Source organism: Tinamus guttatus, unplaced genomic scaffold (assembly GCF_059628265.1).
Source record: "Tinamus guttatus ecotype Peru unplaced genomic scaffold, ASM5962826v1 Tinamus_guttatus_pri_ptg000456l, whole genome shotgun sequence".
NCBI classification, from domain to species: Eukaryota; Metazoa; Chordata; class Aves; order Tinamiformes; family Tinamidae; genus Tinamus; species Tinamus guttatus.
In genome coordinates, this window is record NW_028288990.1 from 1,705,301 (window position 1) to 1,717,640 (window position 12,340).

The following is a 12,340-nucleotide window of genomic DNA, read 5'->3' on the forward strand; positions in this document are numbered from 1 at the left end:
TTCTTTACTGCATGTCTACTCACTGATTTTGTAATTTTCTATACACTTCTTAAAAAGAAGGTACATATAATTTATAAGAAGTACATATAACCTTTTTCAAGGAATGTTTTCCTAATGGAGATACTTCCTTTCACACACATACCATTTTTACATCTTTTGCTGATGTCGAAAGCATAGAACGGAAACAAAATGAAACTGAAGGTCATTCTGTATAAACCATTAAGAAACTTGGGAACGGTGACACATATCTGCACTTGCACAGCATTATGTCAGTGACCTCCAAAAAGGCTGTAGGTGTTCTCTTAATTGGAAGACATCACTGTGAGAAGAGTTTGTCTAACTAACTTACCTGCCTTTAAGCAACATTAAGTGTTTTCTCTAAAAGACATCACCAAAAAGTCATATCTTTTCATTTTAAGACTCTGCATTATGCCACAGATTAAAAGCAATCTGTGATTTATACACCTACATTGCAATGCAGATACATAACACCTACATAGGCAAAATATACTGCTTCACAATTAGTAGTGGCAGCAACTGCAAAAATGATTCTATTGAACACACCTCCCACTTTCTTGGTAAAACAACATTTTCTGTCATGTTATAGAGCCCCTTAAATGTAAAATAAAATTAGTCACATAACTTTACTCATATAGTATGGCTTATAAGAATGCATTAAATTAAAAAAACCAGATGATGCTTTAAAATATCTGAATATATGAAAAGTCTTTTCTGTATATACGCTCCCAGATAAATGTACTATAGTCATAATCAGCAGGTTATTTAATTCGCCCTAGATTTTCTCTGTCTTCATATTCTGACTCGAATAATAAGTTCAGAATCAGCAGGTTATTAGGTTTGCCCTAATTCTAAGCTTGAGTCAATGAGACTTTGATTCTAAAGGAAAATGAAAACAGAACTTGGCTTTGTTTTGCTATATATGAGATGCCAAAATTGCTGCTTATTAAGATCTAGCTAAATAGTTCCAGGTTCATAAACAACTCCATAAAATTTCAGAAATCTAAAATCCTGTTAGGCAGTCCTGTTTTTTACAGAAAGCTGCCAGCACAATCTCTCTTACTTATTTGTAAGTTCCAATAAGGCTTGGGCTGCCTTCCATTTTCCCCAAAATTTCTCATCCAGAAGCAAAGAACACCCAAAAGCAACATGATGTTTCAAGAAATACCAGGCTGAAAATTATACACTCATTAAGTGGAAGTTGGAGTTTCCATGTCCTCAGGCATTAAATCTTTGAACCTTTTTTAGTAATGAGAATGTACAGGTGCCATACCAGTGCCAAGGATAGGGACTGTACAACTAGACAAAGAGCTGGAATGCCAAGGGGAATCTCTTTGGCAGTTGGGAATTTATAGCACTTCCGATATCTTGCCAGACTAACAGAAGGCATATAACTGCAGGGACAGTATTATGAATACTTGGGTATGGATAGATAGGCAGTTCAAAGTGGGCTGATAAGTATCAGCTCTGTAGACTAAAAAGGCTGTACTCTTTAGTAGTAGAGGTAGAGAGTTTCAGGTTTTGACTATGCAGTGGAGATACTAATAGAAATGCTGATCTTTTCTGGCTCACGGCCAGGAAGAAAATCCTCCAAGAAATCCTGCATGGAGAGTCACTAATTTAACTGTACAGATGGACAAGAAATGGTGTGAACTGACGTGGGGCACAGAGAAAGCAATGTCATTTCAAAATCAAGTGCCTTCTCCTGCTTCATTCATTGCCGTGGGTATTTGGTGCATTGCATTGCTCACTGGCTCTGCTGGGTACACTGAGGTCCACAGGAACAACTGGACAGCTTCATGAACCCACCACATACAACAACTTTTTAATTTGGCAGAAAAGAATCTGTGCTTTGGAAAGACTGACTTTAACACATGTAACAATATGATCTGGCTAGTCAAGTCAGACACCATCACCAGCGTATAGAAGGAGAAAACCTCATTTGGGAAATTTCTCATCTTTGCAGAGCATTCAATTATTTTGCAAAAGGTTAAATGATGATTCCAGAAAAGAATAGCTAGAATAATCAGTAGAATAACCTTTAAAAGGTATTAGAGGCATATCAACTAGCCTGATTTCTGCCAGTTTATTTAACAAATAACTTCTAGAACAAACGGCATTTGGGTCTTTACATTTTACTCCTCAGGTGCACAACAATTCAGTATGCCCTTTGCTATTCTGTAAAACCTTGCTTTTATAAAGGTATACAGCTTTCAACTAATGCACAGTAAGCCAGAAATGTATTTTTCCAGAATCTGGTACAGCTTCATGTTTTCGGAAAGCAATGCCAAGCTTTCCGGAAGACAAAACACTGTATTAATTTCAACAAGAGTGTAATGAACTCTTTTGTTTACCAGCCAATTTTAATTTTGATACTTTTATAAAATGAAGAATGAACTCTTGGAGCCATATGTTACAGTTAGGCTCTACTTAAAGTTAAGAACTGTTTTTACTTCTTAGTCTGTTTCCTCATTCCCATCCATCAGCTCAGTAATGATGATGGGATACAATTATATGCTCCCTAATCTAAATGTTTTCCCCACAACTCCTTGGCTAACATATACAGTAAAAAGATTCCTAGGGAGTCTTCCACTTAAGTGGAAACCAGCCTGCAGCTGAGAAAAGATCAGCTGCTTTGGTCCAAAATGGCTGGAGGCCCTGAAGTGTAATTACATTAAAATATAGCCAATTTCATTATATAATTTTGAAATTTTTACTGTGTGACCAATCTGACACAAGCTGTCAAAAGTAAAATCCAGCATATTAGTCCCCTATAATTTTCAGTATAAACTCAAATTTGGCATGAGCCCTCCATCTTAGCAGGGGGAAGCAACAAACTCACTATATAAAAGACTATTGATCTGAGGTGCTAAGATGAATGCTGTATGCCTAAGTGCTCTTCTGGAAGTGTTTCAATATGACCATTTTGAAAGGATTAGCAGTGTTCAACAAGTAGCCTTCTTGGAAAATAAAACAGACTGACAGTTCCTAATTAGCAGTGACACAATATTTAAATTGCTGTGATTTCACATGAGGCAGATATTGAAATCAATACCTTATAATGCAAAATCCTGGCAAACAAAATAATATATCAAATTGCATTAGGAAAATGATGCAAAATTCTTCTCTAAACTGACGTGAGGTTTCTATTTACATACAACTGAAATTAAGGAGCGCCGATTTAAAACATTTTGAAAGACTCAGGGATTATTTGACTATCTGCCATAAAAGTTCTACTCTGCCAAAAAAATCCACTATTTAAAAAATATTAAATAATATTAAAGATTTTTTACTTAGACGAAATTGAACCATTCCCTAAATACTACAGAACCTTGGCATAATCTCTAGTGGATTCCCATCCCTTCTCCTAAATCAGCATCACCCCGGTGGTCATTGGCAGTGATAAGGAATTCAGTGTGCAGAACAAATACAAATCACGTAGTAGAGAGGCATATTGTAGACAAAGAATCTGAAGTGTAAATCAGAAGGGAAGTTTTGCTCACAGTATTTGTTATCCCACAGCACATTTATCTAACTATTCAAGAAAGATAACGACAAGGGTGGTTGCTCTTGCACAACTTCTTATGTGTACTGACTTCATTCGCATTGCTTTGAAGTCAAACATATATCTCACAGAAGATAATTCATGTCAAAATATGTTTGTATGTTTTCTCCAAGGCATGAAAGAATTGAAAGAATTAAAACATGAAAAAAAATCCAAAAAAGAGTCAAATATTGGATGCCTTTTTAAAAAGTTAGCATGAAGAAGAAAATGTGCACAACAAAGATTTATGCAATATATTCAGAACCCAAACAAACAAATCAAATGCTGGCTAGCTTGAGCCATCTGGAATTTGCTTCCTTAAAAATTCATTTTCACAGCTCAGACCATAGCTGGAAACAACTACTGAGCATCTGACAAGGAAAAATATCTCTTACAGGGAACAGCTGCATGAGCAGTCCTCATTTTTTCCACAAAACAGAAACTCAGTAGGACAGTTAGACATGTTCAAAACAGGAACACTTTCAATTCGCAGAATAATTGCCTACAGTAGTAGCTGCAAAAAGATAATACTGAGTCATGAAGGCCATCGATATTTTAGAAGGATAAAACTGCCTGTGAGTAATTTTTTCTAATAGTTACAGATACAGAAAAGCATAAGGGCGTGAAGTGACAAGAAGCTGGGGTCCGTGAGAAAGTTCCCAAATGAAAGTGTGTTTTTTTATTTCATGTATATTCCGTAAATACGAATTGCATAGATTGTAAAGATCAGTCTTTTTAATGAACAGTTCACTTTGTTGTAAAATCAAACCATACTCATTTCACTCATTTCCACGAATAATATCATTTCCACGAATAATATCATTTTCCACGAATAATATCATTTTCATTGAGTGTTAAGATTGTGATGAGTGTAAAAACTTTATCAGAAAATTGATATGGTAATCAGGGCATATTTTAAAGCAAATCATACTTTATTTCTTTTTTAGAAGACTGCCTTGTACTTTCACTGTCTTGTACCATCTTTATTCACAAGCCTATGGACTAATAGAAAACAGAACTGCAGAGATCATGATTTTCTGTACTATAAGCTGTAAAACTCCTGCCCTTTTTCTGTAATTCATGCCAAAGATCACCCTGAAGAGAGTGTAGATCCTACTCAAACCAACAGCATGACTGAATGTCATAAATCCGATGCTGATTTTTAGATAACTTAACTTGTTTATGCACTAATGTAATCCAGATGATAACATAAATAAAGCCACTCCTGATTTAGACAAGTAGAGGGAGATTTAAGCCTACTGGGAACAACTTATATTGTTATGGGGTTTTCAAGGTTGCAGTAGGTTAAATTTTTTAAAGCTTTTCCTCTGGAAAAAAGTAGATTTTCAAAGGCGGAAATTCAAAAAAATAGACCCTTCCAGAAAATAAAATAAATGATGTAAAAAATCTCATCTTAAAGCTTAAAACCATGACTATTTATATTCTATTTATAATCTCTTAAATGTGCATGGCAGGATAGAAAATTTTAGAAATTTTATTATTATTATTACCCTCTAATAGCCTCATTATATTATGCAATTATGTGCTCTGTCAAACTGTAGAGATGCAGAAGGTTCAAAAAGGACTAAATCCTAACAATAGCAAAAAGCAAAACCTCCAAGGAAATACAATGATTATTTTTTGCCTAAAAGGTGGGAAAAAAGTATCACTGGGATATAATTTGACATTAAAATTTCTAGTCAACCATTTCTGGTCAAAAAACAAAACAAGATGAAGACTCAAAACATCACAGACCTCCTCATCTCATTCATTGCTCTCCAAGACCCTTATCTTCCATTTTTCAGGAATGGCAAACTCCCTCTGAAATTACTGGGAAATGTACTTCTTGAAACAGAAGATCAAAATCTAACAGCAGAATGTTAGGTTTACGGTTTACTACAAAGCCAAGGTTTACTTCTTGGCTGACATAATAGTTTTACTTGTCCTTTTGTCTTTTCTATTTCTTAGAAGATTGAAATATTATTTTTCAAACTAGTTCAATATCTTCATAGCACATATGAGTAGCTACTAATCTCTTCATCAAAACCTGACTGATCTTTCACCTTTTCTCCCTCAACCTATATGAACTGTGGCTTCACTCCATTCATATTGCAATCAGTGGCAATGTTGCCTTCTCTTCCTAATGATATTAGAATCTGAATATTTTATGATTCTTTGTAGAGAAGCTTTGCTAAAATTATACGTCTTGCTATTATTTTATAAGGCTTCTTTGTGGACAAAAGACACTTGTGGATCTAATCTTGATCCCACTGACGTCAATTGTAAAACTGATAGTGTTTGAGTGAAGCCCAGATTTTACTTTAATTTGGGCGATTCTAAATATTATTTTGAATGTCACCTTCTTATAAGTCCCAAATTAGATTATATTTATATGTGTGCCTATATACATTATAGAAATACATGTGCTAGTGAAGGGGTAAGTTAATCATTTTCCAAAGCTACTTTTGCGCTCTCTTTATTGAAAACATTTAAAAAAGTAAAAAGGCTTGGTATTTTTGGAACAAATGGCAGATGTAAGATAAACAGCTGAAAAAGTAAACAGGATGCACAATGACGGCAGTGTTGGAGTATTGAAACTAAGGACAGCAGGTGTTACATAATAAGGCACAGTCACAAATGATGTTTTCTTTCTCATAGCGAGCAAAATTTGATAGAAATGAGAAAGGCAAATTATTCAGCCATAAACAGCATGCAGCCACTCAGTGAGGACATCCACTTGGCCCACATATCACCTTTTTTTTTTTTTATATTTACACATTGGCATTTTATACTTAGGTCTTTGCTCTCAGCTTTGGGATGTGGAGATTGTAATTCCCTGGATGCATTTTGCCTTCCTGCAGTCCAACACCTCTGAAGCCCATGCCAGGCACGCAGCATGGGTGCTCCCCTACACTCAAGCAGCCTCAGCAGTGGCACATTTCCCAGTGAAACGCGATGAGCGCGGGGGGCTGCACGTGGACCACATTTTCAACCGTGATTTACTTGTGGGCAGGATTCCCACAAGGAGAGCAGGGTTTTACCAAACTCCCCTTTGCTTGGGGCGACTGCTTGGGACCACTGGACGCTCCTGGAGCCCATGCCTCCCCTGGCCCTCTGGGACTCAGCCTGTCTGCACGATGGGCTCTGGGAACCGCTGGACGCGGCAGCGGCCCCGTTTGGCTAAAACCCTCATCTTCTGCCTTACCACCCTCCTCATCTTCCCCTCCCAGGCGACTCACAAATGAATCACCGGTTTCCGCTCCGCACGTCAACACACTGGCTGGGCTCGGGGTCTCCCCAACCCTGCAACAGCCAGCACACAGCATCTCCACCTGCCAAGGTTGCCCTCAGCATCGCTTTTCTCCTCCTCCTCCCTGGTGGCGGAGGGCGCAGGGCCCCAGGAGAGGCAGCTCTGCGCTGGAGGACGCGACTCGGCTGTGGAGGCAGAGGGGGCGCCTTACCTTCGCTGCAGTCCTTGCCACGGAAGCCCGTCTGGGAACAGTCGCAGACGGCTTCGTCGTTGAGCACTGAGCAGACACCCCCATTGAGGCAGACATCGTCACCGGCGCACAGGCGGCTCTGCTCGTCATCCAGCCGCACCTCCTGGCTCTCCACAGGCGACACCTGCGTGTAGTTGACCCTGACGTCAGTTATCCAGCCCTTGAAGGGCTCACGGTCCTTCACGGAGCTCAGCGTCAGCTTGAGGGTGGCTGACCGCAGCTCCAGCGGGAGCCCGCCCAGGAAGAGCCCGCTGAATACTGTCATGTCCCGCCGCTTGGATTTCACTTCCACCCACTTGGCCTCGGCACGGTCGATGACCAGAGTCGTGTTCTTGAAGTGGCGGCGGATGACCACAGTGTGCCAGCGGTTGTCGTTGACCAGCGTGTCAGAGAGCAGCGTGGCTGGCTCGGCGCAGAAGATGGAGAAGCTGAGCTGCAGCCGCCCACCCTGCGTGAGGATGAGCTCAAGGAAGTCGCAGAAGCCCTCATCATCGAAGTAGAGCACCAGCCCACTGGAGCTGCGCGTCTTCATGTTGAAGCTCATCTCGCTCTCGCAGCACGCGTTCCACTTGGGGAAGCGGGTCCACTGGCCCTCGGCCCCCGGGAACTCGAGCCCGCTGCCCAGCTCGGCCCAGCAGCCCAGCAGCAGGGCGAGCCAGAGGAGCAGGCAGCCCCCGCGCCGCACCAGTACCGCCCCCATCCTGCGTGGCCGGCGGTGGGCAAGCGGGGCGGCAGGGCCGGCGGGGGGCGGCGCGGGGGCCCCGGGGGCCAACAGCGTAAAATCTTGCCGGGCGCTGCCCGCACGCGCTCTGCTGCTCTGCACTGCCCAGGCCCTGCCACCTGCAACACGAAGGCGCCGGTGGATGGCTTCACTGTGCGGCCCACGAGTTGGTGGCCACAGGGGCGAGAGTCCGCATCACCTGTGCAGGCGACAGTGGGGGGACACGGAGCTCTCAGAAGCGAAGATCCACAAGGGAGCAAGACTGTAGCAATATCCAAGTGCGCGTGGCCGCGCGGGCTTCACATCCCAGCCATAGTTCGGTAGGAAGCCAAGTGCCAATCCCAGTGCAGCCTTCCTGGCACGGACAGATCCCCCTGTCAGCTCATGGACAGCCTGCCATGGTGCTAGAGCAGCATCAGCAGATGACAGGACTCATCGCTCAAGGTTTCCTGAGCGGCCTCGATCCCAATGGGGTTGAAACCCAGAAGCTGTCAAACAGCTGAGTGGCTACTTGACATGCAAAGCCTGACAGCTCCTCTTCTGTCTGCTTGCAGAAGGGCCAGAGCAGAAATCCAGGGGCTGAGATCCTCCTCTGCTGCTTTTGTTCCTAATCTGCAAGGAATCGAAACAAAGCAATAAGGCATCGCAATCGATAAAACGTCAACACGTAAAACTGATCGATCGTGTGTGCTTATGATTAATCTGTCACTTGAATCATAGGTCGACATCAGGCAAATAAACTGCTGCTGTAATACTGGAGCTACTGAGGAATCATAATATCCTGAGGTGCTGAACTTAAATCTTAATGCATATGCTTACACTAGATTACATTTTTATGGTATAATCTATACATAAACTACTACTACCCTTCCAAAACTTTCAAATATTTTAGTAGTCTATTTTATTATAGGACTGATGTTAAAAAAAAGGGCCCTGAACAGATGCTGTTCATCCTGCACTTTATTTCATTTTATTTATGGAAATATCAGAGCCAGTATAACTACAGGGTCTTGTTAATGCCACTGATACTGGTTCTAGTTCTTTCTAATATGGCTAAGAAACACATAAAGTGGACTGAGCTCACACCAAGGACTGGCAGGCGCAGCTGTTGATGCCACAACCCCTGCTTTACTACTGTGGGGTGAGGGAGAATTGCAACGGTTTTTTAGAGGCTTTTAGAAAATTTCAAACTGCATTTTTCGCTGCCACCTGGTTTCTTTTGCTGCTGAATGGCCAGGAAAATCCAACTCAAGCCAGTGCCAGTGCTCACATTATTCACAATGCAGAGCAGCTGATCCCAGGTGTTAGTGCTCCAAAATGCGGCGCAGTACCGCAGGCATGGACACCTAACTGCCCTTCGTCAACTCTCCATTTAAAAACAATACGTGCACCACAGTTCACCCTGTTCCTCTGAAGAGGTCTCTGCAACTAAAGCATTTCAGTGCAGCTTCAAGGCTCTCCTCTCCCCCTGCCTTCCCCGGCATCCTTATACCTTTTCTGGAAGGTGTGGATCAGCAGATATCTTCTGATGAAGGAGCTGACACCTCCCTCGCGCCACTTCCCCTTCAACTCCCCATTTGCCAGCAGCAGCGAGGCTGAAGAGCGCGGCTGCCGAACCCTTCACCGGGCTGCATGGGAGAGGGGACAGAGACCTGCCTGCAGGGCAAAACCTGCTCCCAGGCAGACACCTCGGCCACCTGCACCTGCCATGTTTGGCTTTTTATCGATTGCTAAGTCACTTCCCACTCCCTCTTTATATTTAATTCCCTTCCTCCAAATGTTAACACGTTTATTTTTATTATTTCTCGCAGGCAAGGCGGGCAAGAGCAACAAAAGGGAGGCAGGGAGAAACCCCAAGCTCTGTAAGCAGAGGCAGGCGATGCCCAGACACCGTCGGAGTGCATCAGGCATCACTGTGGGGCAGCCAGACGCCCCCGGGACCTGCCTTGCTCGCCCCTTCTTGCCAGTGCCGGCGCCTAGGGGAGACATTCCCAGCAGCTCCTGCAGGAAAAGCCCCGGGAGCAGGAGCGAGACAGCCGCCCACCCGCCCGTGGGGCCCGGCAGCTCCTCCCCGACACCGCTGCGCCCTTTGCTCTGGCTCCAGCGTGTGGCTTTGCGCTTATTCTATGTATTTATTTGTGCGGTTTTTTTTTTTGAGCCGCAGCCAGGGGTGACGCTCCTTGCGGCGCCGGGCCGCGCTTCAGCACTCGAAACAGCTCCGGAGCGGCGCGCCTGGAGGAGCAGCTACAGGAGGAGGAGGAGGAAGGCCCTGCCCTGCCCGGGGGGACACGGGCGATCCCCGCCGCCAGCCCTGCCTCGCCACGGGTGGGAGGGATGCAGGGGCGCGGGCACGCGTGGGCAGGGGCGCGCGGGGCGGGGATGCAGGAGCGGCCGCGCGCGCCCGGCACGGCTGGGCGGGAGCGCGCGTGGGGGAAGCAGAGGGAGCGGGAGGCGGGTGCGCGGGGGGCGCTGCGCGCGCCCGCGCAGAGCCATCCCTACAGGTGTCCGCGCGGAGCGGCCGCGCGGGGGGATCCCAGCTCTGAGCGTCCCCGCCCGCGGCGCCCTCCGTGTGCCCGCGCACCGCAACGACGGCCGGGGCGCGGGAAGGAAAAGAAAGGAAAAGGGAGGAAAACAGGGGGGAAGGAGAGGCAGAAAGGGAGAGGGGAGAGGTGGGTGGAGGGAAGACGAGCAGAAAGAAGAGAGAAAAAAAAAAGACCAAGGAAAAGGACAGAAATGCGGAAGAAGGAAAAAGAAAGAGAGAGAGAGGGAAAAAAAAAAAAGGCTTGCCCATTTATTACAGCCGCTATAATTCACACACTGTCAGTAAACAGCACGGTCTTGTCTAGTCATTTCCAAACCGCACAGACAGCTTCGTTTCTTCAAAGGGGACTATTTATTAACGTGTATATATATGTGTGTGTGTATATATATATGTATATATATATATGATATGGGCTCTTAAACAACAGAGACCCCTCCCAGCTATGTATATACGTGTATGCATATATGTATGCATGCAGCAAGTAATATGCAGGAACCGATGCACGCGCGGCCAGGGCACTCCATGCCTCATCAGCGAATTAAAATGCTGCCCCCTCTACACCCCCACAACCATTTTATCCTTTAGGAATTATGTCACAGGTGCCCCAGTTGAGCCTCTGCAAACTGCAGAAAGGGGGAGAGAGACACCCATAGGTCAATAAATCCTTCCTGAGCGCCAGCTCAGCTCGCTCCGTATTGCGCGAATCCCGGCGCCTTCATTGTCCCCGGGAGCGGGGAAGACCGGGCGAGTTTGCCCATCGCAGGGTGCAACAAAAGCACCTGGAAAACAGCCTTGGCGCGGCCAAAAGGAGAAGCGCTCCCATGCAGGAGCGCACTTAGCAGCATCGTTAATCTTCCTCCTTTCGGCCCCACGTAATTTCTAGAACGGAATTCTCCCTTGAGCGGCTGCAGCGATCGCTTCTGCAGCCCCCGCCGCCCTGCAGATGGATTTATTTCCATGCGCCCACGATGCAACCCTCGCTCCGCGCATCCCCTGCACCCGCGCACCCCCAGCCGGAGAGCCGGCCGCTCCCGGCGCAGCGCGGCTGCCTCTTCCCGCTGCATCCCGACGGGAGGCGTCTCAGATGGCCGCGCAGCAGCCCCTGCCCGGGCGCGGCAGCGCGCGCGACCATCGCGACACCCGCTCGCCACGACCCATTGTGCCCTCCCCGCCTCTGCGCTCACCTGCGCGGGCTCCTGGCGCGGGGCTGCGCCGCGGAGCCGGCGGGCGGGCGGGCGCTGCTGCCGGGGCCGCGGCGCCGGGGCTAGGGCGGCAGCCGCCGGGAGACGGGCGGGCGCGGGGGGGGCGGAGTTGGGGGGGGCGCGGCTCACGTGACGCCGGCGCTGCCCGTCTGCCCGCGGAGGGCGGAGCCGCGCGCGCTGCGGAGCCCCCCGGGTACCGCCCCCGCACCGCCAGGGGGCGGCCCCTGCAGCGCCGAGTCGCGCCGCCGCCCGGAGGGGCGCCGCGGGGCCGCCGCCGCGCCGGGGGGCGGAAGGCGCGGAGCGGAGCGCGGGGCGGAGCGGGGAGCGGCGGGGCCCGGGGCGGCCACCGCGCTGCCGCCTGTCGCGGCTGCGGAGCTCGCGCGGAGCGGGCGTTCTGCGGGAGCGCAACCTCCTGCCTCGCCTCCTGGCGGTGCCTTCTCTGCGCTTCCTTCCTTTCACTAATTATCTCCTTTTTTTTTTTCTGTTTTTATTGTTATTTCTTTTCGTTGCTGCAGCCCCAAACAGCGGCTGCGATGCGGACCTGTCGCGGGAAGTACCGCAGATGTGATGCCGCCCTCCTGCGTGCCGCGTCTCAGGAGAAGGGCGCTGGAAGCGCGGCCACCTCTGGTGCTCTGCTCAAGCCGCCTGGATGCACCTCGTCTTCCAGGGATGCGGCCACTCCTGGGGGCTGCACGGGCCTCAGGAGCACCTCGGCGTCATGATGTACGCCTGGTGTGCGACGCCTCGGAAAGTGCTTGATCCTGTGCAACGTGCTCCTGTTTTCCAAAAGACCAGCCTCCTTACACCGTGCTC

At 47.3% G+C, this 12,340-nt stretch overlaps 1 protein-coding gene across 25 annotated transcripts in view; it reads right to left on the reverse strand.

Moving 5' to 3' along the window:
- NRXN1 (neurexin 1) overlaps positions 1-7,801 on the reverse strand; it is a 601,940-nt gene extending 594,139 nt beyond the window's left edge. For all 25 annotated transcript variants that reach the window (XM_088532146.1, XM_088532145.1, XM_088532137.1 and 22 more), the window contains exon 1: positions 7,024-7,801. In XM_088532146.1, coding sequence (XP_088388272.1) covers positions 7,024-7,762 — 739 coding nt within the window. In that variant the 5' untranslated portion in view covers positions 7,763-7,801. The remainder of the gene's footprint in view (positions 1-7,023) is intronic.
- Positions 7,802-12,340: the final 4,539 nt, after the last annotated feature.